We start from the raw sequence: 23,490 nt of genomic DNA, 5'->3' as shown, positions 1-23,490 counted from the left end.
ATTTGTTTTGTTGTGGTTTTTTTCTTTAAAGCAGGACTTTTGCAGTAAAGATACAATTGGCTTGATCAAAAAAAAAAAAAAAAAGAAAAAAACCCCAACAACAAAAGTTAAAAATCAAAAAAAAAAAAAAAAAATTAAAAAGCTTGTCACAGAGTTAAGCTTACGTGGTTTACATTATCAAACCCCTCTGTTCATCGGGGCATTTTCATCAGAAGTATAGCTAAATATGTACATTGTATGTTATACTGGAGCTTGTGTTCACGAGAGGCATCAGATCATAACAATCAATAGAATACACTTCACATTGGCAATAGCTTTGTTTTCGGTCATTTACGTACAATATGCTTTAATAATGGGAGATTTAATTTTTTCTTGTTTTTCTTTTTTTCATATAAAATATGCTACGGAAAAACGACGTTCCCCTTAGAACGATGCTTTCCCTCGTCTCATCAGCTGTCGCTGTGTCTGGGATTTGACGGATGTGTGAAGCTCCAACTGATTGTCTCTCCCTTTCCCCTCTCCAGTGATCTCAACCTCATTTCTGCCCTTCCTCCCTGTGAAGTCCACCGGGGCCTGGATGCCTGAGACAGCACACGCGCTGGCTGGCTTGTGTGGATGTGGTGGCCACACTGCCGTAAGTTTACCCAAGCAGCTAATTTGCATTTTTAAGCGACAGCTGCCAACACAACAGAACAAAATGCTTCAACCTCTAAAGTCTGTGAGTTGGATGTTTTCATGCCCTGTGATGGTTTTTGCTGTGCTAGAAGTTAGCTGCGACAGTTTGGTAAACGCCTGTATCTCACCCCTTGCTAGTGCACGATTGCCTTCCCGAGAGTTTTTTCCCCAACGGTTTGTCTGATCTAGCTGTCTGGTTTGAGGAATAATAGGGTAGCTGGGAGGGGGGCTGTTTTGTTTTTTCTTTAAATAAATTTTTCATGTTAGGGAAAAGAATGAAAAAATTGTGTCAAAATAATCACCATCTTGGGCACATTTTACTGCTACATTTTGGCTTTGTTCTCCCCCTCCCCCCCCAGTTTTTTCCCCCCTTCCAGGTTAAGTATTTTGGTACGGAAGATAGACAGAGCTAATCCAAGGGGGCTGCTGAATATGTTCCACTCTCTCCCCCTTGTTTTGAAGGCAGGTTTTCTTACAGGATAGCCATTGCAAACAACAGCACCAAAACATGCAATCAGAGGGGTTGAGGCTTTTTGTGGAAAACAAAGAGCAAAATAAATATGACTTTGTGTCTGATTTCATTTTAAAAATTACGTTTTTATAAAGATGTCCTTTTCTTTTTTTCTTTTCTTTTTTCTTCTTTTTTCCCCATCCCTAACAAAGTCTGCGATAGAAATCCAGCATGTCTGGCTTCCAGTGAGCCGGTTCCAACCCGGGAGGCTGCTTATATCTCTTTACAATATTCACAGTAATAACAAAGAGAGAAAGGAAAGCCAGTTCCAAGCCTTTTCCTTCAGCTTCTGCCACCTTTTGCTTCCCGCTGGACCATTAAGTATCGAACAGGTGGGTTCTTTTTCCTTATACCTGAGGGGGCAAAGTGCATTACAGGCACCACTACACGTTTCTGCAGAAGACCCATCATTTGCAAGTTTTTAGTCCAGCATTAAGAGTTAAACCACATGGGAGCAAAGATCCCCTTTTGCCATCCCTACATTCTCCTCTTGGCAGAACGTTTTCTTACTTGATGTCATCTTAGGCAAAGCCCCATGTTCTTGATCTCTGGGTGGGTCTCTTGGTCATCAGGTTTTATCCCATGGCTGTAACCATGCTGGATGGGTGTGGATGTCCAAATGAGATGCTGGAAGATGGGTGGATGGGGGTAGGTGTTGGTAGGATGTGTCCAGAGTGGCTGAAAGGTGGCAAATGCCCCATGGGTGCCATATGACTAGCGAGGGCAGCAGCGCTGAAAGGAGATGATTTCTCCTGCATGCACTTGGACAGTTCCTCAAAACACTCGGAGCCTTTCTTGCTTTTCTTTGATTTGTTGGACATTTTCCTATTCCTGGTCTGAATTCCTTCCTTTTTCATGGTCAGAGGCCTGTTCACCTGCAAGAAATGAGAAAATCAGGCTCATGCAGACAAAATGACCTTATTGTGCAAAAATGAAAATATTTGGATAGACCCCATGTGTTTTTCCTGGATGGAGACCTTTTTCTGGCCCAAAAATATTGTGTTTCTCTCTGCAGAACTTGTTTATATTGATTTGTTTAATAAAACCACACACAAAAAAACCCTCTAGACATGAAAAACAAATTGGACTGAATTTGGCAGCTGATAACTCTCTTTCCTGTAGGCTTACCCTCAGTCCTCATTCATTTCCTAATAGAAGAGATCAAACTAGGAGGCACGCATTGACCCAAATTCAGTCCTAAGACATGAACAATCTTGTACTGGTAACCTCTGTTACTTACAGTTTAAATAACGTTCCAACTTGTCAAGCGATCCCTGCTTAGGATTAATTTCTTTTTAAAAAATATACAATAAAACAAAGCCTTAGATATAATTATTTTTTAAAAAATCAAAATGAAGATGTGCCAGCAGGATTAATGTTTGCACAGAACCCATTCCAAATGGTCTCTGTGTTTCTGGAAGGAAACAGCACACAAAACGCACTTAGTTAAAACAAAGTGTGGTAGCTCTGTTTTGCCCAATTTGCCAAAGCGTTAGAAGCCAAGCTAATACATTGTAATGTCACTAAACTTAGCATCACTATGCTGACAAAGAACGGCTGTCACTTCCCAGGGGAACCTTAGAGACAGGGGAAGGAATAAAACAACAACCAAAACCCTGAAACCAATAAAAGCCCAGTATACACCATGCAGTTAAGACATCAACCCCAGCTAGGCAAGCAGCAACACATGAGATGAGTAAATACTCACATTGTGCAATTTATAGTAGAGTCCGCAGGCATTACAAACTGGGTCCCCGTTTGCATTACGTCGCCATAAGGTCGTGGTGGTTGTCTGACAGTTGGCACAACAAGTCCCTGCTCTCCTAGCCGCTGACTAACAAAAAGAAATAGAAAATTAAAAATGTATTGGCAGGATGAGAGGTCATGAGAAAGGTCAAGTTGGACTCAGTATTTAGGTTGGGTAGAACTAGTTACTAGGATTTTTACAGAGCATCAGGGCTGAAGGAAAGCTCCCGTCTGTTTGAGTTTTGTGGCCATTAGGTTTTTGTTTAAATTCAAGTATTCTCTGCAAACTGCAGCTTCAGGCCCTGTGGCAGTGTGTGTGCACAGGGGAAGTAATGAGGGAAACAACGCATCTCTAACTCCACAAACAAAAGTTTTAGAGGGGGGCAACATCATCCGATTTGTTTAGGTTTTCCCTTTGCAGGATTCTAGAATGCTCCTGAAAATATACTTGCCTTTTTTAAAAAAAAATGACCAATTTAGTTTGTGCCAATGTTGCAACTGGGTTTGAAAATAAGGAATGATCTTAAAAAAAGTGATTTTTACCCCTACTCTGGCCCTTTAAAGATGGACACAAAAGAAAAGCCACTGCATTACTTAACTGGTTAACTGGGTGCATTACTTAACTGAGTATTTATCAGAGCCATCACTGAAAATTCAGTTTCCATTTACAAGTGAAAGGGAGAAAACAAAACCGGCTCCAACTTTCTTTAAATATTTAGCAAACCAAATTTCATGCCTTGAAGCAATGATTCCACTGACCCTGTCTGCCGCCTGTCCCAGCTCAGTTCCTTGGCTGACAAGCCCTCAAACAACTGTCTTAAAAGAAAAAAAAAAAAAAAAAAAAAAAAAAAAACCAAAACAAAAAAATTCACCACCCTTTCCTAAAACTATTGTTCTGCCAAAACCAAGGTGGGGGAAAAGAAAAATGCCCAAACTTTCACCCACCTCCCAAAACAAGAACAGGAAAAGTAGAACAGCAGGCAGCCAGTAATTCCTGGATGGGCTCTTGTCTAGCAGACCCCACAATAATACGTTCTTTGTGCAAGCATGGTGTCATATAAAGTGTTACGGATGGACTAATTGCACCCCATATTTCGGGAAGTTATTTTGTATTAGAAAACTTCAGCCCTGCCTCTGGAAGTGGTCAAAATATAGTCCATTTTGTGCCATTGGATTATTGCTGAGGACTCATTATTTTCTTCTCTTAAATTAGCAGTTTACTTTCTAATGTATATCTATTGTGGTAACTTCCCCGGGGCCTTGCTCCCTGGATATTTTTGCAATTAGCCACTGAGAGCCATAAGGTGAAGCAGCAGTAGCTCACATTAATGTGCTTGGCATCTCCGCACACAGAGCACAAAGTCCCGGAGCGGTGGGTTTCTCAGACCAGAACTTTGTGCGCTTCCCTGCCTGCCGGCTCTGCTGGGGAGCTGGCACCGCTTAGGCACAGACAGACCCAGCTCTCACAAGAGGAGCACCGGGTTCTGTTCTCACTTGTTCCTGATTTATGCCATGGCCCTCTGCAACTTTCCCAAAGCTGAGAGACGGCTCAGCAGTCTAAGGCAAGAATCAGGCCCTCGGAGACTCATATATTTCAGCCCCTTACTCGCCTGTAAGAACAGGCCAAAGGCAGAAAGAGGGGGTACCCCCTACTGCAAGTACACTCATGCAACCCAAACACAATTAATGCCAGACATCCAAACACTAGTGTTATTAATATGATCACTTTGCTATTGCATGTCATAATGAACAAATTCCCAAAGATGGCCATCTCCTCTCCCCCGCAAACAAGCAAACTACAGTGGAAAAAGGGGCAATAAACAAAGCTGTAAATCAATTAAAACAAAACATTAAAACAACTACACTAAAAGAAAACCGCTCTAGTGCTCCCCAAACCCTCTAGTGCTCCCCAAACCCCGTGCCGAGAGCTGTGAGCTAAGTGTAACACTCTCCCAGCACACTGGAAGGTGGAGACCCATGTTTGCATATTTGAGATGGCTTACTGATACTCAACTATGCTGCTTAACTCTATGGCCTGTCCCATTCAGGCTGGAAAGCACTTGAGCCTGAGAGACGATAATGTTACACTGTTGTCTTAACATTTTTCTATATGTCAGTCACTTTAGAAGGCAAGTCATTAAGAGGCTTGCATAGTTGAAATTCTGGCTCATGACAGAAATCTTCTGTATCCCATCCCAGTGTTAAGAGCAGTAATGCCAATTTTCTGCTCTCCAAACCTCATTGAAACGTGCCCATGAATAGCTAAGAGACTTAGGCACCATAAATCACAAAGCTCCAAAAAATATATTTATTATTCTTAGCATTTTACGCATTATTTGTGGAGTAGAGTGTATTAGAAATTTCAAAACAGCAAGCATGACTGGCAAGGCTTGCCTATAGAAACTCTCTAAAGCTTTTAGAGTCAGGAAACAGATACACAAAGTTTCCTTATCTTTAACGTACAGATATCCGGATAGGAAACTACTACCAGGAGCTTAGAAAGGACTTTTTTTTTAAATCACTCAAATGAAAATACAAAGTATAGGTGACTCCATGGAAAAATAAGAGGAATTTTTTTTTAAACAGTAGGGGATTGTCTGGGGAGGGAACCAATATTAATATTGCCAGAGAATATAAGAGTGAAAATTACTTCATGGCTTTTATACAATTAATTATTAGGTAGGGAGCAGTAGCTTTGACTCATCTGATTTGTTTTGCTTTTTGGAGCTGGAACTTTTTTTTAGTACACGGTGGAGGACATTCACGTTCATAACCCTTTCGCTCCCAGTACGCCCCCAAAAACATCCCAAGAGGCCAAATAAACGAGGAATTAAATTAAAAGCTGTCATCCGAGGATAAACGGGGAGACGGATACACGATATCCCGCATGTATTGTGAGCGGCAGGGAGGCTTGGGACAGAGGCGCGCTCGGCAGGCTGCAGCGGCACGGTGGTCTGTGGTCTGTGCCGGGGCTGCCGGGGCTGGGGGTGGAGGGGGGGGAGATCTGCCCCGAGGCGCAGCAGTGACCTCGACGTGACTGACCCCCATGTACAGTACAGCTCAGCTCCGCGCAGGGGCTGAGCAGAGATGAGACACGTTTGGCTTGTGCCTGCGTGTGGTCCCTTTGCCTAATTTATCCCCAAACCCAGAAGAAAGAGAGACACCTACCAGCCTTCGCTTAGGTTTAATGAGAGGTCGGTTTTGACCATTCATTTTGTGGTAGAGCCCGCAGGCGTTACACAGGTAATGCCCGGTGCCGTCTCTTCTCCAGAGAGGGGTAGCAGTTGCTCCACAGTTCACACACTCTCTGCCTTCTAAATGGAAACACGAAGAAACCGGATTTCTTTCTTTAAAAACAAATTCACAAAAGCTTTTTGCATTGTCCTTTAGGCATTTTCCAGAAGTCAAAACAGTGTGTTAATTCAAGCACAATCAGACAGCAGTGACATCTACAGCACATGCAGCAAGGAGCTCAGTGTTTCGAGAACGGCCAGACTCCAGCAAGTATTTTATGTCATGATCAAAAATAGGCAGATCTCTCTGCAAGGTGAGAAAGAGTGACACTCTCATTGTGTCAGATGGAAGTTATCATTTCAGTAATGAGAACTCCCTTAATCTGCACTGGGCACCGTTCCCCTCCCATACCTATTGCACTCCAATGGTTAGATCCCATGTTCTCCTGCCACAAATACACATGTACACAAACACACACACCTGCAAACACAGAGAGTCAAAGGAAGAGTTTTTCTAGGATTAAATCTAAGCAAAAAGACCTCCCGTCCTGTGCTTTCTCTTTTGTTGCAAATGCTACAAGATGAGAAAGCAAAGCCGAGCAGACTGGGAATGGATACAGAATGCCAAAGTCTGTTATGATTTCTGTTCTTAAGGCAGAAAAAAGTTAATTCTGATCTTTGAGAAAGTTCAGTTTCAGCGAATACTCTGGGAAATACTGTAAAACAACAGGCTTTCAGTTCTTTCCTGCTTCGGTGATTTTTCAGCAATACAGTTTGGATTTGGTAGGGAGCAGTTTACCTTATTATTGCTTCATTATTAGTTTTAGCAGCACAACGTGGGAAACGCAGCATTGTAGAATGGCTGTATTAAAACCCAGCGTGTAACTCCTAGATATCCATTTCTGCCCAGAAAAGCTCTCTGCTAAAAGTTCATTTGCCTCTGATGGTTTGAGGGCAGGTCTGCTTAATATAGAAATCTCTCAATATAGTTTATGCAAATCCTACAGTATTTAACTAGAGAGGAAATTCTTTTTGCTAATAACTGAAGCAGGCCATGTTGAGTTCAGCAGGGCTTGCGTCTCCTTTAATCTAGGGAGTGGGTGGCTTTTAAACAACACAGTCTAGAGTGAAAAATGAGGGGAGCTCTGCGGCGCTGCATTTGTAGCTTTTGTCCCTCCTAGGGCAGGAAGCTGCAGGAGTCGTTGTGTCGTGAGTCTTAGTTTTCCTACAAAAACACTGAGTGGTCACGAACTTTCCCCAGTTCCTTGCACAGGGGTGCTCCCTTACAGAAAAAAAAATAAAAATACCAACACGTAAAACAAAACAAGAAAAGCTCCTTACTTCCCCCATCTAATAAAATCATCAGCAACTACAGGACAAAAATAAAAATGCTACTCGAGATCCCTTTTATTATCTTCAGAGACCGAGGTCTTGAATTGGTTTCCAAACTCGGGAAGCTCATGCTGCTGATTGCCTTTACTTTCTACTCTCTGCGCTACTGAAAAATACATATAGATAGCAGCAATTGCATTTAAATGGTGGAAGAGAGGGTGCATTTTTCCCCTCAGAGGATCGGTTTGAAAGCAGAGCTGACGAGCTTGTGAAATAGCTTATATTTTTGTTGCAAAACTCCTAAGAGTTCACATCTAAATTATTGTCTACTTTAAAAACAACTACATGTAGTGTATTCATAAGCATATATGTGCAATGGTATATAAGAATACACACACAAAAGTATAGATAGCCATTTATTTTTAAAGGGCTATCTAAATTCAGTCCCAATGTACAGTAGTTTCATCTCCTTCCATTGCTGAGGATGTTAAACTAGGAAGGCAAGGTTAGTGGCATTACACAAACTGTCGCAATTCGTCTGCCTAGTTCTACAACTAGTGCGATCAAAACTTCATCTATCACCTAATTTGCTGATTCAGGACTGCACTTTTAGGAAGAAATACAAGGAGGGGTTGTGAACACGGGAAAGGTCTGCAGTCAGTTGTTTGGAAACAGAGATGTGTCTGGTTCAGAGGAGGGAAAAAAAAAGGGGGGGGGGGATAGTATTTTCCAGTTAAAGTTAGGCTGGAGTACGTTAGCGATGACTGGACACCTTAGTCTTTTGCACTGGTATGTAAACTATATTTGAACTTTTGCTCCTGTGAAATGTGAAGGAAATAAGGCCCTCTGCGAGCTGAAGCGGACCGGCCGGGTAAGTTTCGCTTTCATCCTCTGCCGGGGCCTGGGTTAGTACTAATGAAGAGACGTAGAAATGACCGGAGGAGAAATACCTATCGCTGGAAGGTCCCCACGCGTAATCCGTGGGGGTTTGCCTGCCTGGGGGGAGCAGGGTCGGGCCCCTGAGCCCCTTGGGTGGCTGAGGCCAGCTTTTCTCCGAGGGAAACGTTTTTTCCTCCTATAAATCCCTCTTTGTACAACTCGACCTGCCAGCTCAAGCCACACCAGTCCCCGTGTCTCTCGGCCTCATCCGAGCGCCCTGGGGCCGGTGCCCGGTGGCTCAGCAGCCGCTGCGGATGCGTTGGCACCCGTGGGAGCCCGGTACGAGCTCCGTCTCCGTGCTGAAACACCCAAGAAAGCAGGACCAAGCAGCCACCTGACGCCCTGTCCCGACGGGAGCCGACACAAGCACCCAGCCTCGCAGCAGCCTGCACCCTCGCCCCCAACAGCCAGCGAAGCCCACCCCGGCAGCACGGCCCTCCCACCCCGGGGGTGCAGCCGGTGCGTGGCGGGGCCGGGGGGCGCAGCACTTACCCGAGCAGGATCTGGCCTTGCTTCGCGGCTTGGGGGTGAAGCTGGACGCGGGGCCCCCCAGGAAGCTGCCTGGGTGGAAGAGGCTGCTGCTGTAGTCGTGGGCAGCCGGCACGTAGGAGGGGTAGGTGGGGATGGGGTGGTGGGTGGAGGGCTGGGCCCCCATGCTGGTGAGGCTGCTTCTCAGCGGGCTGGCGCTTTCCATCTTCATCCCTTCCGACAGCGACACTTGGTACTTGATGCTGTCTTTGTCCTCTTGCCGGGCCCCGGCGGAGGACGAAGGGGAGGCGGCGCTGGTGGAGTTGGGGTCCGGGGACACTTCCTTGGGAGGGGTCGGGGGGAAGCCGAAGAGGTGGGAGCCGGAGTGCGAGGCCGGGGTGAGCGAAGACACGGAGGCGGTGCTGGATGTGCTGCTGCCGGGGTACACCGAAATGGCCCCGGGTGCTCCAGCCGCCGAGGGGTGCAGGGGTGTCTTGGTGAAGGGGTTGACGGTCCAGGGGTTGTGGTGATGGGCAGACAGTGCCGCCTTGCTACTGTCCAGCCAAGGGATCCCGGGGCTGTGGATAAGATGAGGCCGGCACATCTGACTCCCGGTCAGGCGGGCTGTAGGAACACAAGAGCGTTTGGGATCAGCGTGGGGGCAGCTCAGCGCGGGGGAGCCCCCCAGACCCCGGCCCGGGCAGCCCCTCAGCCTGTGGGCAGCCGGCAGGGAGCCGGCCACGGGGGATCTCATAACCTGCAGAAGAGCCTCCAGCCTGGCGCGACAGCCCCTTCACCCCGTCCCCTCCGAGGGAGATGCCCGCCAGCCCAGCGAGAAAGAGCGATGGGCAGCAGGAAGGGGACCCAGGCACCCGGGGCAGGAGTAAAGGCACCCCCTCCTTTCCTCCCACCCCACCCCTCGGAGCAAGCAGCAAACCCCTTTCTGCTCTGTCTTCTGAGCTGCTGCAACGCGCTCTCTTCGGCTCCTAAAACCACCCCAAATAAAATCCGTCGCCGATTTGAACCGGTTTGCGTTTTGCATCCGGGAAGTAGCCGTGTCTTGAGAAGTTTTAGCCCGTGCGCACACTATTTCCCCTTCCTCTCTCACCTCCCCCCCTTTCTTTCCCTCCCCTCCGCCAGTCCTGGGTTATCCCGAGGGTTAAAACCCACCCGTACCCCCCCCTTCTATCCCGTCTCCTTAGATCTCCTTTCTCCCCGGCGCCGACACACCGAGGCGGCCCCGAGCGAAACTCCCGGGCTGCGCGTCGGACACCGGCCGGGCCGCACGGCGGGGCCGGGGCAGCGCAGGCGGCGGGCGGGGCCGGGCCGGGCCGGGGGGCCAAGGAGGGCAGCGGGTGCTCATTTACCGTGTGCCTGGCTGTAGGAGACCCTGGCCCGGGCATGGGCGGAATTGGCATAGTAGGGGTTGCCCTGGGAATCCAGGTGATTGAAGAAGACGTCGACTTCATCCGGAGGTAGGAGCTGCGCTGGTTCCATGTAGTTGTGAGCCAGTCCGGGATGGTGGCTCTCGGGGTGCTGCCCGTTGAGCACGGCGTGGTGGGCCATCCAGCGAGGCTGGTCCGTGGCCACCTCCATGGCCTCGGGCCTCCCCTCCCACCCACCCCCGGATCAAGAGCAGCGGCGCTCAGCGGGGGGTGGGGTGGTGCTGCCCGGGGGGTGGCTCTTGGCGCTGCCGGTGGGTTTTAGGAGATAGGGTGGCTTTTCTTAAAAAGAAAACCGCCGAATTAGTGGATTGCGCCCTCGGAAGGGTGGGGGAGGACCCCCGGAGTCAGCGTGTGCCTCTGTCAACACGCGGGTGGCGGAGGCAGGTCCAGGGAAGCGCCGGGGGAGCACCTGTAGGGAGAGACGGGCGGGTTAGCGGCTCGGCGAGCCCCGGGGTGCGCTCCCGGCGCGCCGGCTCCCGGCCGGCTCCTTTTCCCAGCGATAAATGGATGGGGAGGGGGAAGCAGAGCCCCTCCCCCTTCCAAAAATATCCTCTCCCCCAAAGTCCTCGTCTTGCGCCCTCCCTGCTCATTGCCCCACAAAATAAACAGAGATCCCATTTCAAACTCTTTACCAGAAAAAAAAGTCAAAAAGCTTCCTTCTTTTTTCCCCCCGCTCTCGCTACAAACGTCAACAGGAGTTCTTCCAGCTGGCTTCAAAAGCGGGGTAAAAAAGAAAGAACGGCAGATCTAATACAGCGTAGTTCTAGCAAGAACTCCGACTGACACAAAAGGAAAAGGAAGGGGAGAAAGAAGGAGGGGGGGGGGGGGGGGGGAGAGAAGGAGAAGAGCGAGGAGAAGGGTGTTTAGCGAAAGCAGCGAGTGCGCCCTGGCAGCGGCGCGGCGCCCCCCCCGCGCCCCACACTTACCCGGCGCGGGAGGCTGGGTGCCTCCGCGGGGTGGGTGACGATGGATGCCGGCTTGGAGGATGCGAGTGCCGCGAAGAGGGGGAGAAAGGGGGGGGGGGGGGGGGGGGGAGGAAAAAAAAGCAAAAAAAAAAAAGGGAGGGGGGAAAAGCAGAGCGAGCGCGGGAGGAGGAGAGGAGGCTGGATGGAGGGTGTTACTCAGATGGCAAAGCCGCTGCTCTGGCCGGCTCGGTCCCATCCCCGCGCATCCTATATGAGCGCTGGCGCCAGCTGGCCGCGGCGCCGCAGACGGGCCGGGGCGCGCAGGGCCGGCGGCCGGGCCAGCCAATCCCGCCGCCCCACACCGCCCCCAACCGCACCCCCGGCCCCAAACGGAGCCGGCCCGGGGGGGGAGCGCGGCGCAGACCCCCTCCTCCGCCCCCCTTCTCCCGCCCGCAGCATCCTCGCCCGGCAGCGCCGTGGGGGCTTTCCCCGCCCGGGCGCTGCACGCCCCTGCGGGGCGGGGACGGCAAAATAGGGGGGTCCCGCCGGCGTATGCGGGAATGCGGGGGGGGGGTGAGGGGGCCGGGGCGGGCGGGCGAGCGAGGACGGAGTGCGGGAAGGGCTCTGCGACTGGGGCCGGCTCCGTTGGGTGCTGCCCGGCCGCGGAGCCGTAGCTCCCAGCGTCGCCGGCGGGATGCCTGGGGCTCGGGGGGATGGAAATCGGCACCGGGGAGGTAAATACGCGACAGCCCCCTAAATGGGGCACAGCAGCCGAGAGCGGGACAAACCCCAGCGTGGTCGTTCCCATCACGTTAGTTTAAATTAACTGTCTGAATCGGGGGAGAAAAAAAAGAAGGGGGGGGGAGAGAAAAGAAAACAAATAAACGCGAGGCTCCGCGCCGGCCCCGGGGACCGGTAGGGCGAGGAGGGCCCGGGCAGCGGGGCTGCTCCCCTCTGCCGCGCCGGGCAGGCTGCGGGGCACGGGGACCCTGCCCGGCCCCCTGGCCTGCGGCGGACGGGCCGGGGTCTGCTGGCGGCTGCGCCCGGGCAGGCCCGGGGAGCCCAGCCGGGGCAGGAAGGCTCCTGGGGACTCGCCTCAGCCTCCCCGATGGGGCCGCGGCGCCGGAACCCCGTTTTTTCCCCTTCGCCCCCTCTTTAAAAAACAAAAACAATTCGGGTTTAATGTTTGCAGTTACTGCTGTGCTTTGGGCCGGGGAGGAGAGGCGCAGCCCGAATCAACAGGCGTTTTATGCGGAGTTTGCGGCGCTGCTCGGCCAGCCCGGGCGCGGGTCGGGCCCTGCTACCCCCAAAGGTGCAGGGAAACCAACCCGCTTCTGGGGCGGAAAATAATAATAATAATAATAATAATAATAATAATAATAATAATAATAATAATAATAATAATAATAATGGGAAAGTCACTACCGACCCCCCCTGACCGCGGCCGGGCGCTGCTGCAGGTCCCATTTCCCAGGCGCTCCCCTCCCATCACTCAGCCGCGGCTTTCGGGGGATGAAAACCTCGAGCTGGACGCAGGGCAGGGAAACCGCTCCTCTCCCGGGGAGTGGGGCAGGGGGCGGCGGAGAGCGGCCTCTCCGCTCGCCGGGCTCCGGCCGCGGCTCGCCCCCGACGGCGCGGCTGGGGCAGGGGCCGCGGGAGCCGGGCGGTGCCGGGCCCCACCGGGGAGATGCCGGCGGGGGGGTGTCCGGCGGCCCTGAGGATGCGGCTGCTGCCCCGGGGGCCGCCCCCCTGGCGGACAGCGCTGGGGGCCGAGAGCCGGAGTCGGCCTCCCCCAGCCCGGCCGCCCCAGTCACTACGACGCCGGGGCTCTGACGTCACCCGTCACTGCCAAATTCGCCAGGAAATGAACTTTTTTTTTTTAATAATAACAATAATAATAATAATGATGACGGTAATAATAATAAAACTCCCTTTCCTCGCTGCGGAGCCCGTCTGGCCGCTGCGGAGCCCTAACTGTTCCCCCACCACCTCCCTCTAGTCACCCCAAACCTCCCCCCAGGGGGACCCCCAGCGCAGCCCCTCGGGGGGACCCACAGCGCAGCCCGGCGGGGCGAGGAGGCGGGGGCCGGGCTGGGGGCGCCGGCACTGCTCCCCCCGCCTCCCCGCATCCTTTCCTCTGCCGACCTCCTGCACCCAAAGCCCGGGTCGCCCCGCTCGCTCCCCCCGGCCCCTGCCCTCGGGGCTGCGTGGTGGCGCCAGGACCGCGGCGCCCCTCGCCCCCCTCTGCCGCCGGGGGTTCGCAAGCGGCGGGTCGGGCGGCAGCTCCTCCGTCAGCTGCCGGGCGCGGAAGGGGCGGTGGAGCCGGCTTCTCCCGGGACGGGCTGGTTGGCCTGGGCAGGCCGGGGACCCGCGCTGGGCCGGGCTTGGTGGGAGAGGGGCCGGGGCTGGGGAGGACAAGTGCCCCCGGCGCTGCCGAGCTGCCTGCCCTCGGCGGAGCGTGCTTGGGCGCCTTAGGCCGGAGGTGCCAGGGAGGAAAGGGAAACAAAGCAAAAAAAAAAAAAAAAAGTTAAAAGGCAGAGAGAAAACCAAGCGAGCTTTCTAAAAATCCGGCTTCTCCCTCCGAAGAGATTTTCTTTCTACATGCACCACCCCCACCCCCGTCAAAATCACCCAAATATCCCCCCAAAACAGATTTTTTTTTCTTTTTTTTTTTTTTAAAGAAGGATGAGTATTAAATGAACCCGGGCGTTTGCAGGTAGGTCCCTTCGGCGCCCTGTTCGACCCACAGCCCGGAGGCTGCCGGAGCCGGAGCGCGCCGTGCCCAGGGGGTCCCTCCCGCTGCAGCAGGGCGGCAGGCGGCCGCGATCACCTCGGCTCCCGGACGGCGGCAAGACCCAGCGCCTAGGTACGCCCGTATTAATTAATACAGATGTTTTAATTATTGTCCGCCTGCCATCAGCACGGGGCCGCGATTTTTTTTTTTTTTGTGGGGGTGAGTGGGGTGGGCTGTTTGTTTTAGGCAGGTGATAAAATCACAGTTAACGAGCTGATAATTCGCTCGTGTTTGTTTTAAAAGACAAATTGTAAAGATTAATCAGGCGGCTTGATTTATGGCGAGGCAGACCCCAGCGCTGCCCGGCCAGGGCTCCCTGAAGCCCCCGTCTCGGGTTACCCGGGGGCCGGCAAGCGAAACAAAACAAAAGGGGCGAGCGGGCAGCGGCGGCGGCTCCGGCCGAGCTGCCTCGGGCCGGGCCCCCTCCCCGGCGCCGCCCGCCTCGGGCCGGGGGGTCCGGCCGCCCCCTTCCCGCCTCCGGGGTGCTGGCACCGCGGACGGCGCCTCTCCGCGCACCCGCCTCTCGCCTTTGGCACCCCATCCCCCACCCCCCCCATTAAAATCCTTTGTAAAATAAATGACCCCTGCAGCAGGGATGAACGATTTCTGCTGAGGGAGCGGTTTAATTCCGTGGCTGAGCTGGGAGATTTCCTAGCCAGCCGGCTCGCAGGATTTTACCTTTTTTTTTTTTAATTATGTTATTTTATTTTATATTTTATTTTATTCCCGCCATGTCCCATTCCCCGCTGCCTGCGTTTGACGAACCGGCTCCGGTCTCGGCTGCTAAATGCCGCGGCGGCACGGCTGGGGTTTTTAATTGAATTAACGCACCCAGCGGGAACATCAGCAACCCGCGCTGGCTGCTGCCGGCGAGCGGCTTAGCTCCGCTCCGCAGCCCGCTGACACGGCTGGTTAGGCAGCTCTCCCCGCAATCTGCTGCCGAACCCCCGGGGAGAGGGTCCGGCCGGGCCGGGGGCGCGCCCTGCTCCTGCACCCCGCTCCTCGCCAGCCCCTTTCCGCCTCCTCTCTCCCTGCCTTTCCCCCTCTTTTTTTTTCCTTTCAAAAAACCGGCTCCGGTTTATTAACTTTATTTTGTTAGTACCGTTGCAATTTTTTTTCTTTTTTTTTTTTTTAATAAGGGAGCTTTCCCAAATCTGGAAGCACAACTGGTTATTTTGATTTGATTGACAAGTGATGTCATATCGTTAAGGGAGGTGGGAGACGACAACATGTTTTAGCAGCAGTTAGTAGCGCCATGTGATGGAGTTGACACCTATGACTGGGCAGAGGCGAAGGCAGAAAACAAATACCCCCGGCCGTGCGCGCCGTCTATTTACGCGCCCGGAGTGGGGTGTTTTCCCCCCCCTCCTTTTTTTTTTTTTATCCCCTGATCCTGGGTGCTTGGACCTGGGAAAAAGTGTACCTGAGGAATCGGGGCTGGGCTGCTGGGGACCCCCAGTCCCCGGGGCACTTTCCTCCGAGATCCCCCTTCCCTGGGTGCGCCCAGCGTCCCCCTCCTCCCGGGGCCATGCTCCCTCCCGCCTCTCAGTGAACGGAGACCCCGGGGGTCGAGACCTCCCGGGGCGCCCGTGCAGCATCTTCCCCCAGGCCCCCCTCCGCGCTCCGCCTCGAAGTGTGCAACCCGTGGCGGCCGCAAGCAGGGAGGGCAGGAAAAACTGCGGGAAAAGAAAGAAAAAAGAGGGAGAGGAGCGCTCAGCCCCGCGCCGGGCCGCGGTACTCACGGCCGCCGGGTGATGTGCGAGCCCCGGGGCGGGCCGGGGAAGGGGGCTGCCCGCCGGCGAGGAGGGGGCTGGGAGGGCCGCCGGCGGGCTGTGGGCGTACCGCTCCCACCTCCCCGCCCCGCCGGGGCCGCGGCAGGTAACGAGCAGCCCCTGGTGCAGCGGCTCCCGTCCGCCCGCCGCCCGCAGGTAGGAGCCCCGCGCCCCCCCGGGCGGCCAGCCCCGGCCGCGGCGAGCAGCCCCCCCGCCCCCCAGCCTCGGGTTTATTTCCTTGGATGTGATTTTTTGGGGGAAGTGAAGTTCTTGCTTTCTGCCTCCTTTTCGGTGTTTTCCTCCCTTTGGTCTTGTCTCCGCTTTGCTTTTCTTCTCCCCCGATATCCCCCCGTTCTGCGTTACTAGCACATATTAATGGCTGCTAATAGGGTTATAAAATGACTCGGTTACCTCTTAACCACAGCACCCTATTTAAGCTGCATTAAAAAAAAAAAAAAAAAAAGAGCGAGAGAGCAAGAAAGAAAAGAGAGACAGCTCCTCGGGGAATAAATCACGGAATACTTAATGTTTGGGGTTTGTTTTGTTTTTTAAAAAAATACTATAGGAGCCTCCTTGCTATTCTCCGACCTCGCAGATGATTTCTGCGGGGTCTGCCCTCCACCGTGGGAACCCTCCATCCCAGCCTCCCTCCCTCCTTGCCCGCTCCCGCACACGCCTTCACCTGTGCTTTGTCCGCAGTTTGCCCGGTGCCCGCCACCCCCCGCACACCCCGGCTCGCTCGGCTCCAACTAAAGGGGAGGAAAAGCCTCAAGTCGACGCCAGGCTGCCCACAAAAACGTCTTTTGTGCAAGTTCCCAAAGAAAAACGCGTGCGGGGTGCGAGGGGGGGAGTTGCACACGCACAGCTTTGTCCAGAAAAAGGTATAAGCATTATTTTCAGGCGCTGCCAGAACAGATTTCGTTCTCAGGAGCTCGCTTTAATTTTATTTTTTTTTTTTTCCTCGCAAGGTTATTTCGGGCGCAGCTGTTGCAGGAGGGAGGAAAGAGGCCGATCCCGCAGGTTTGGTTTGTTTCTCCGCAGGCAAAACTTTGCTGGGGAGGGCTCGAGCCCGGACCGGGGAGCGGGGCTCGTCTCACACCCGGCACCGGCACCGCCCCTGGCTGCCCCCACCGCCCCCGGCCCAGTCACCACTGCCCTTCCCCTGCGCGCCGCGGGGCTGCAACCAGGCCGGGGTTTAGACTTCCGAGAAAAAAAAAAAAATGTGTTTAATAAAGATGCTCCGTGCTCTGGGGGAGAACAATCCCCGCGACTGAAACCTGCACCCCCTTAGTGAAATCGCTTTTCTTATTGAAATCGCCTCAAATCCAGGCAGGATCCGCTCCTGGTTGCTTTTATTATATTTTTTTTTTCTTGCCTTCCAGCCACAGCACCCCAAAGCAAAAGGAGGATAAAGAGAGGAACTTTGCACATACAACAACAACAAAACAAAACAAAACAAAAAAAAAAAAAGAAAGGAAAGAGAGAGGGTGTGAAAGAGCCCGCGGAGAGGAGCGGCCCGTTCCCGATGTGGCTGGGTAATTTTAAATCATGCAAAGCCCCGTAAAGCTGCCGCACGGGACTGGGACCGGGAGGACTCCCCAGCAGGCAGGTGCAGGGGAGCGGGGCCGGGCCCTGCCGGCTTTCCGGAGCAGAATAAACCCTCGCATCTTTCTTTTCTTTCTTTTTTTTTTTTTTTTTTTTTTTTTAATGCCCAAATCTGCCAACAATGGGAGCGAGGAAGATAGGATGTGGCTGCGGGGAGGGGGCGCGGGGCTCTGCACACCCTGTCTCCGGGAAGTGTCTGCCTGGCCGCCCTGGGTGAAATGCAACTTTCCAAGATGGAGATTTAAATAATTACCCCGGTGACAAGGGGGAGGGGGGAACAAAACCAAACACCAAAACCAACAAACAGACAAACCTCAAACCCAAACGCGGCCCGGCAGCCCCGCTCCCCGCAGGGTGCCGGTGAGCGGGGGGCGCAGCGGGTGCGCCCCAGCCGCCGGGCAGAGCCGGCCGAGCCCCGCGCTGCACCGGGCTCAGCCCGGCCCCGGCCCCGGCCGGGCGGGAGGAGGCGGCCCGGGGATGTCCGGCCATGCCGGGGGCATTTTTTCGTTCTTTACAAAACCCTGCCTGGTTTGTCCCCAGGGGAAACTGCCCCGAGCGATGCGCTCCGGCGGCGGAACCCGCATCCCGCTGCGCTGCGGCGGCGGAGCCGCGGTGCCGGTACGGCAGCCCCCGAGCCGCGCAGCCGCATCTCCTTACCTTGCCTTTTGCCCGTCCTCGTTTTTCTTTCAGTTTTCTGCCCGTTGCCTGGAAAAGGCCGGTTCTCCTCCTCCGCGGGGCCGCTCCGCGGGCTGGAGAGGGGGCGCCGGCCGTGGGGAGCCTCCCCCGCCTGCCTGCGCCGGGAGCGGCGGCTCTGTCGCGGGCGGTGGGTGCGCGCAGCCCGGCGGAGGGGCTGCCCGAGGTGCGCGCCGCTTAAAACTGGCAGCAGTTTTCGAGCTGAGCCTTTTTTTTTTCCTCTCTCTCTCTTCCCTCCTTCCCCCTTCCCTTCCTCCCTCCCTCCCTCCCTCCCTCTCTTTTCCTCTCTCCCTTCTTTCCCTCCCCTTCTCTCTCTCACTCTCCTGCATTCAAGGATGGCACAGCGAGCCACTGTGTATTTATGTACATAATAAGACAGCTCGTCCCCTCCACTTCATTTGCATCATTACAATATCTGTACAAGCACATCACATTGTCTGTTGCTTGCACCTTTTGTTACGGTTGCTGTCACAGTCTACGCGACTTGACTTTCATATTTTAAATGAATTGATATTATACCAACAGCACACACTCACATCCCAGGCGCTGGGAAGCGGGGCTCTGGCGCGCCGGGCGCCGCAGCCCCAGCCCCAGCCTCTCCCGAGCCGCTCACTTCTTCCACCGGATCCCGCGGAAGGTGGGGTGGGGGGAGCCGCTTAGTAGGATCATTTATTCGTATAAATTATTCCTGTTCGTATTCGTTTTGTTTCCACTCCCCAGTGAAGCAGATGTTTTGGGGGTTTGGATTTTGGAGATTTTTTTTCCCCTTTTTTCACTGGCCAGCCTGGCTTTTGTATAACGTCGTGCTGCTTCTCCCCCCTTTTCCTTCCCAAACTCAGCCTTTCGGGCTATGCACCTGCACGTAAGAGAGGCAGCAGAGAAGCTGGAAGAGGCGCAAGCAGATATTTTGTGACGCGTCGTTGTTATAGCTAGGAAAGAAACGGTAGATACATATTTCGTAGACCACTAGGAAATTCAGCAGAACGAATGTTTTTGGAAACCTTTGCGCTCCCCAGCCCCGTCTCGGCAGTCCTCACCTGCTGGGTATTTTGCTCCCGGTGCGTGTGTGAGCGAGGCTGGGGGAGATGCCCGCGCCAAGCGTCCGGTGCCGGGATGGGGTGGCGGGCGCCGGGGCCGGCCGCGGGGAGCCGCGCCGCGGGGGGCCGTAGGGGCCGCGCCGAGGCGCCGCGGGGCGCGGCGCGATTCTCCCGGGGGGGCAGACGAGACCCCCGCCCGGGGCTGCGGGAGAACCATAGTAATGGAGAGAGACAAAGGCCGGACCGTCCGGCGGGGGCCCTGCGGGAACGGGGGAACGAAATACGGTTCAGGAAGGGAAGGAGAAAAGTTTCGCGGGAGAAGAATTATCATCATAATGGAGGTAAAAATGTGAGCAGGGGAAAGGAGGGGGGGAGGGAATCCTATTCTGCTGGCATTTTCTGTCTTTGTGATATGGTTCGGGGGAAAAAAGGTCCTTGATATGCGGCAGATAATTCTTATCAGCACCACGCAGCCCATTTCCAAAGTAAGTGTTTTAATTACTCCTCCTGTATTACCCTTCATCCTCTGAGAGGAGATACATCACCAGATTTATGCAGGGGAAAAAATACAAAAGAATGCGGTATTAAAATATATACATATATATATATCCCACTCTTTTTTTCCCTTGTGCCCAGGAAGAGGAGACGCTGTCGCCAGCCGCGCCCTGGGATCGCCCCTGCACGGAACGACTCTCCAACGAGGGACCGTCGCTCAGGCGGAAAAACCGACGGGCCGAGCGGGGTTCGGAGCCTGCGGGTGTCACCCCGAGCGGGGGCACAGGGGGGGCCCGGCCCGGGGGTGCGGCCGGCGGGGGCGCGGGGCTGCCCGCCCGAGCTCGCCGCGCTGCTGCCTGCCCGCCGGCCGGGCTGTCCCGGGGCCAGGGTCACCCCTCCAAGTGCCACCAGAGGCATTTGAGGGCGGGGGGCTGCGATTTTCCCCTCACGCCCGCTGGAAGAGAAGAATGTTTTCCTCTGCTGTTTAGCTTTCCTGCTAGATGTCATCTCAAAGTCTGGGAGGAAGGGGGGACCGTGCTCTGCTCTCTTCCACGGTAACAACCATATTCTGCATATTGAAAAATATGATAGACAGTGAGGAAGGAGCTTTTTTTTTCCCCCCTTAAAAAAAAAAAAACAAAAAAAACAACCTTTTCAATATTGATTCAACAAAAAAGAGAGGGAGAGAATTTAAAAAGAAGAAGCAGCACCAGCAGCAAGGAGAATATAGGCTCAGCAGCTCTCCAGGTTCGCTTCCTTATTATTACTATCCAGGGGTAATTTTTCATCTCTGCTAGCTAATCTTTGTTCCTTGTGAAGATAATGAATAGCCCAATCCTTATCTCCTGGGCTCCTGGAGGCTGCTGGAGAATGGGGTTGAACAGGGTTGAAAATTGGTTCCAAAGTGCTGCTGAATAAATGGTGTTCCTTATCTCTCGCTTCCAGATTATCGGAACCCTTTCAAAACTCACACAACAAATACAGCCACCGCATCTAATGCATCATTTACCAGAGCAGATCTCCGCGTTTGATCGGCAGATAGGCAAAATCTATGTATTACTTGCTTTACTTAGTATGCATGGACGCTGGGCTGCTGTGCATGCGGGGTGCCCCCGGCCGGGCCTGGGACACCCCCGAGACTCTGAGCACACGCAGGTCTTTGCTGTGGACTCTGTGGAGTGACAAGAGTGTCCCCTGCCTGTCCCTGACCCAGAGGAGCAGGGTGGGACAGCAACCCACCTTGCAAGGTTGCTGCATGCTTGGAAATTTGGGGTTGCTCTGCTGGGGAGCTGGTGCATTTGCAGGGAGAGGGGAATAGGTGTGAGCATCATCCTGGGCACCCCAGGCACCCCCTTGCACTTACATTCACTCCTGCACCCACAGGCGCATTAGCCTGCACTCATGAGTTGTTGCTGCTCCAGAGGTGCTGAGCTCTGGCTGCATGGCAGCATCACTGCCCCACCCCCATTCCCCACACCCCCCCGAAAACTGTTTTTAGGCTTAGCTGTGCCCTAGTCCTGCCCCAGCCTTCAGCAGTCTCAGGGTCCATCTTGAACAGTCTGGTAAAACCTCCTAAAACCCCAGGCTTGTCCCCCCAAATCCTGGCAGCCCAGCCACGGAGCCCAGATGTCCCTTGGGTCCTCCAGGGGCTGGGGCCAGCCCCCAGCCCTTCCCATCGGGTGCTGGGTGGTCCCCTCCACATCCCACTGACGGGCAGAACAGGGCACCTGGGGCAGCTTAAATCTGGGGAGCAACTAGTGACCCTGGGGGAGAAAAATAAAGAAATAAACCCCACAGAAAAGGAGTCCTTCTTTGCCTTTGGAGTTTGTGTGAAGCCTGTCCCTTCCAGCTCAGGGCAATACCAGGTTTTCCTTTTTCATTTTCTTTCTTTCCTTTCTTTTTCTTTTTCTTTTTCTTTTTCTTTTTTTCTTTTTCTTTTTCTTTTTTTCTTTTTCTTTTTCTTTTTTCTTTTTCTTTTTTTCTTTTTCTTTTTCTTTTTTTCTTTTTCTTTTTCTTTTTTCTTTTTCTTTTTATTTTTTCTTTTTCTTTTTCTTTTTTCTTTTTCTTTTTTCTTTTTCTTTTTCTTTTTCTTTTTCTTTTTCTTTTTCTTTTTCTTTTTCTTTTTCTTTTTCTTTTTCTTTTTTTTCCTTCTTTCCTTCTTTTCCCACTAGGTTTTCTGGTTTCTTATTCTCTTTTTTTTTTCCCCAGAAAAATACATCTGCGTAACGCAAATGCTTCCCAGCCTGGCTGTGCAGCCACTAGCTCCAGAGCAGGAGATCCCCCAACCCAGAGCTGGGGACAGATGTCCCTTTGTCCCTTTCCCCAGCAGTGCCTGAGCTTGTCCCCAGGTCCCAAACAAGATGGTATTTTATTTTGCTCCACCACAGTATACCCCTACATCCCCAGGACTGCCCTGGACCCCCAGCCCAGGGACAGCAATGAGATTCTGGATTGGTGACAGGACATCCACAGTGTCCCAGTCCCCTCTGCCTGTCCAGCAAAGCTCATCCCTCCCCTGCCTGGAAAGGGAGAGAAACTTCCATGGGAAGTTGCAGGCAAGCAGCAGCCCCAGCTAGCCCCTGCCCATCTCAAGAGTTTTGCAAATGTTCAACTTGTACTAATTTTTTTATGGCTGTATTCATAGTTGTTCCCTGTAAAAAATGGACCTGTGTTAGTTTATTAATAACCTAAACATTACGTATTAAAGACCTATGAGTGACACAAGATGACAAAAAGCTGTATTTTTCCAATATACACAAGCACACATTTAATAACCTTCTATTGCATCTCAGCTAGGCCTTCTCTCTGATGGTTCCCATGGCAACTGAGATAAAAAAGCAGCCATTTTCCATATCTCTATGAAAGTCTATTATATTGCAGGATTAGTTCATCTTCTGCTAAGGTCAAACACAAAGTCATACAACCTGAAATATTTAGAATCCATGTACATTCATTTTTTTATATGCCCTTTCATTTTCCACAAAAGACTGGGCTCCTCTGAGGTTTTATTCCCCAGAAAATGCTAAGCAAAGCAATAAAAAAATCATGATTAGCAGCTGATGAAAAGTTCAATTGTTTTTTTTTTTTTCCTCCCCCCCAGGTTTCTTTTTCCCCTTTAAAAAAAAAAAAAAAAAAAAAGAAGAAAACCACCACACTATTGTTGGGCAGATAGTGCGTTCCCCATTTATCTCTATCAGCAGCCGTGATTGCAGCCGATACCGGCCGCCTAATTGGGCTGGGAGCAATTTGCAGGCGGACGGCGTCACCTTCTGGCTAAGGCGGGTGAGACAGCGGCGGTGCAGGGTCAGGCCCGGGGAGGGGTGCGGAGCCCCCCCCTCCGTTTTAGCATCCCCCAGCCTGCGCACCGGGCTGGCACGGCGGGATGTGCCCCGGGCGCCCCCCAGGGCAGGGACCCCAGGGGCGCGCAGCTCCGGGGCGGCAGCGCTCAGCTCTGCGCCGCTTCGGGAGAATTAATATCATCTCGCTCTACACGCTTGCAAACGTTTCAGGAGTCCGTATCTGCTTATTCCTGCCATGATTAAACATTTTTATTTATTAGTGTGTCATGAGGAGGTGCTCAAAGTCTTTCACCTGAAAATTGCAGCTATTGCATGCTTGCAAAAAAAAAAAATGCATTGAACACATCCGAGTCGCTTCTGCCAGCCCCCATCTCCAGCACAGCGTGGAGAGGGAAAGGAAAGTCACTTTTCTTTTTTTTTTATGAAGGAGTTGGCAACGTAATTCAGCTGGGTTTTGGTGACACCTCGAAATGCAATAAAATAAAACCTGGGCAGCCTTCGGACAGTTTGAATGGTGATAATGTATTATCTCCTATGACAT

General features: G+C 53.0%; 2 protein-coding genes across 10 annotated transcripts; one reads left to right on the top strand and one right to left on the bottom strand.

Moving 5' to 3' along the window:
* Window positions 1-369: 369 nt before the first annotated feature.
* On the bottom strand, window positions 370-18,192 carry GATA2 (GATA binding protein 2). 6 transcript variants are annotated; one of them, XM_037385419.1, is made up of 6 exons: window positions 11,276-11,573; window positions 10,272-10,758; window positions 8,929-9,528; window positions 6,101-6,279; window positions 2,895-3,020; window positions 370-2,061 (listed from the first exon to the last, which is right to left on the bottom strand). In XM_037385419.1, exons 2-6 carry the CDS (start codon window positions 10,498-10,500, stop codon window positions 1,762-1,764), a joined length of 1,434 nt encoding a protein of 477 aa, XP_037241316.1. In that variant the 5' UTR covers window positions 10,501-10,758; window positions 11,276-11,573; the 3' UTR covers window positions 370-1,761. The 6 variants fall into 6 exon arrangements, with proteins under 6 accessions (XP_037241316.1, XP_037241318.1, XP_037241322.1 ...); XM_037385421.1 differs by having other exon boundaries at window positions 6,101-6,246; window positions 11,276-11,571; XM_037385420.1 differs by lacking the exon at window positions 11,276-11,573 and adding an exon at window positions 18,083-18,192 and having other exon boundaries at window positions 379-2,061.
* On the top strand, window positions 10,294-21,564 carry LOC119146994. 4 transcript variants are annotated; one of them, XR_005103910.1, is made up of 7 exons: window positions 11,861-11,988; window positions 13,971-14,120; window positions 16,520-16,701; window positions 16,789-16,840; window positions 17,203-17,355; window positions 19,792-20,204; window positions 20,596-21,564. XR_005103910.1 is itself a non-coding variant. In XM_037385426.1 (6 exons), the coding sequence occupies exons 1-6, from the start codon at window positions 11,949-11,951 to the stop codon at window positions 20,136-20,138; spliced, it is 924 nt and encodes a 307-aa protein (XP_037241323.1). In that variant the 5' UTR covers window positions 11,861-11,948; the 3' UTR covers window positions 20,139-20,581. The 4 variants fall into 4 exon arrangements, 1 of the variants encoding a protein (XP_037241323.1); XM_037385426.1 differs by lacking the exon at window positions 20,596-21,564 and having other exon boundaries at window positions 19,792-20,581; XR_005103912.1 differs by lacking the exons at window positions 11,861-11,988; window positions 20,596-21,564 and adding an exon at window positions 10,294-10,379 and having other exon boundaries at window positions 13,936-14,120; window positions 16,789-17,355; window positions 19,792-20,581.
* Window positions 21,565-23,490: the final 1,926 nt, after the last annotated feature.

Source organism: Falco rusticolus, chromosome 4 (assembly GCF_015220075.1).
Source record: "Falco rusticolus isolate bFalRus1 chromosome 4, bFalRus1.pri, whole genome shotgun sequence".
Classification (NCBI taxonomy): domain Eukaryota; kingdom Metazoa; phylum Chordata; class Aves; order Falconiformes; family Falconidae; genus Falco; species Falco rusticolus.
This window is presented reverse-complemented; position numbering and strand designations above follow the sequence as displayed.

What these genes read in the sequence shown, in the direction of transcription:
- GATA2 (XM_037385420.1), bottom strand. Translation starts at nt 10,500, where the DNA reads ATGGAGGTGGCCACGGACCAGCCTCGCTGGATGGCCCACCACGCCGTG. An exon ending in CAAGGCCAGATCCTGCTCGG is followed by an intron (nt 6,280 to 8,928) that starts GTAAGTGCTGCG and finishes TTGTTTTTAAAG; the next exon opens with AAAGAAATCCGGTTTCTTCG. An exon ending in TCTACTATAAATTGCACAAT is followed by an intron (nt 2,062 to 2,894) that starts GTGAGTATTTAC and finishes CATTTCTTGCAG; the next exon opens with GTGAACAGGCCTCTGACCAT.
- LOC119146994 (XM_037385426.1), top strand. Translation starts at nt 11,949, where the DNA reads ATGCCTGGGGCTCGGGGGGATGGAAATCGGCACCGGGGAG. An exon ending in TGGAAATCGGCACCGGGGAG is followed by an intron (nt 11,989 to 13,970) that starts GTAAATACGCGA and finishes GGGCGTTTGCAG; the next exon opens with GTAGGTCCCTTCGGCGCCCT. An exon ending in ACAGCTTTGTCCAGAAAAAG is followed by an intron (nt 16,702 to 16,788) that starts GTATAAGCATTA and finishes TTTCCTCGCAAG; the next exon opens with GTTATTTCGGGCGCAGCTGT.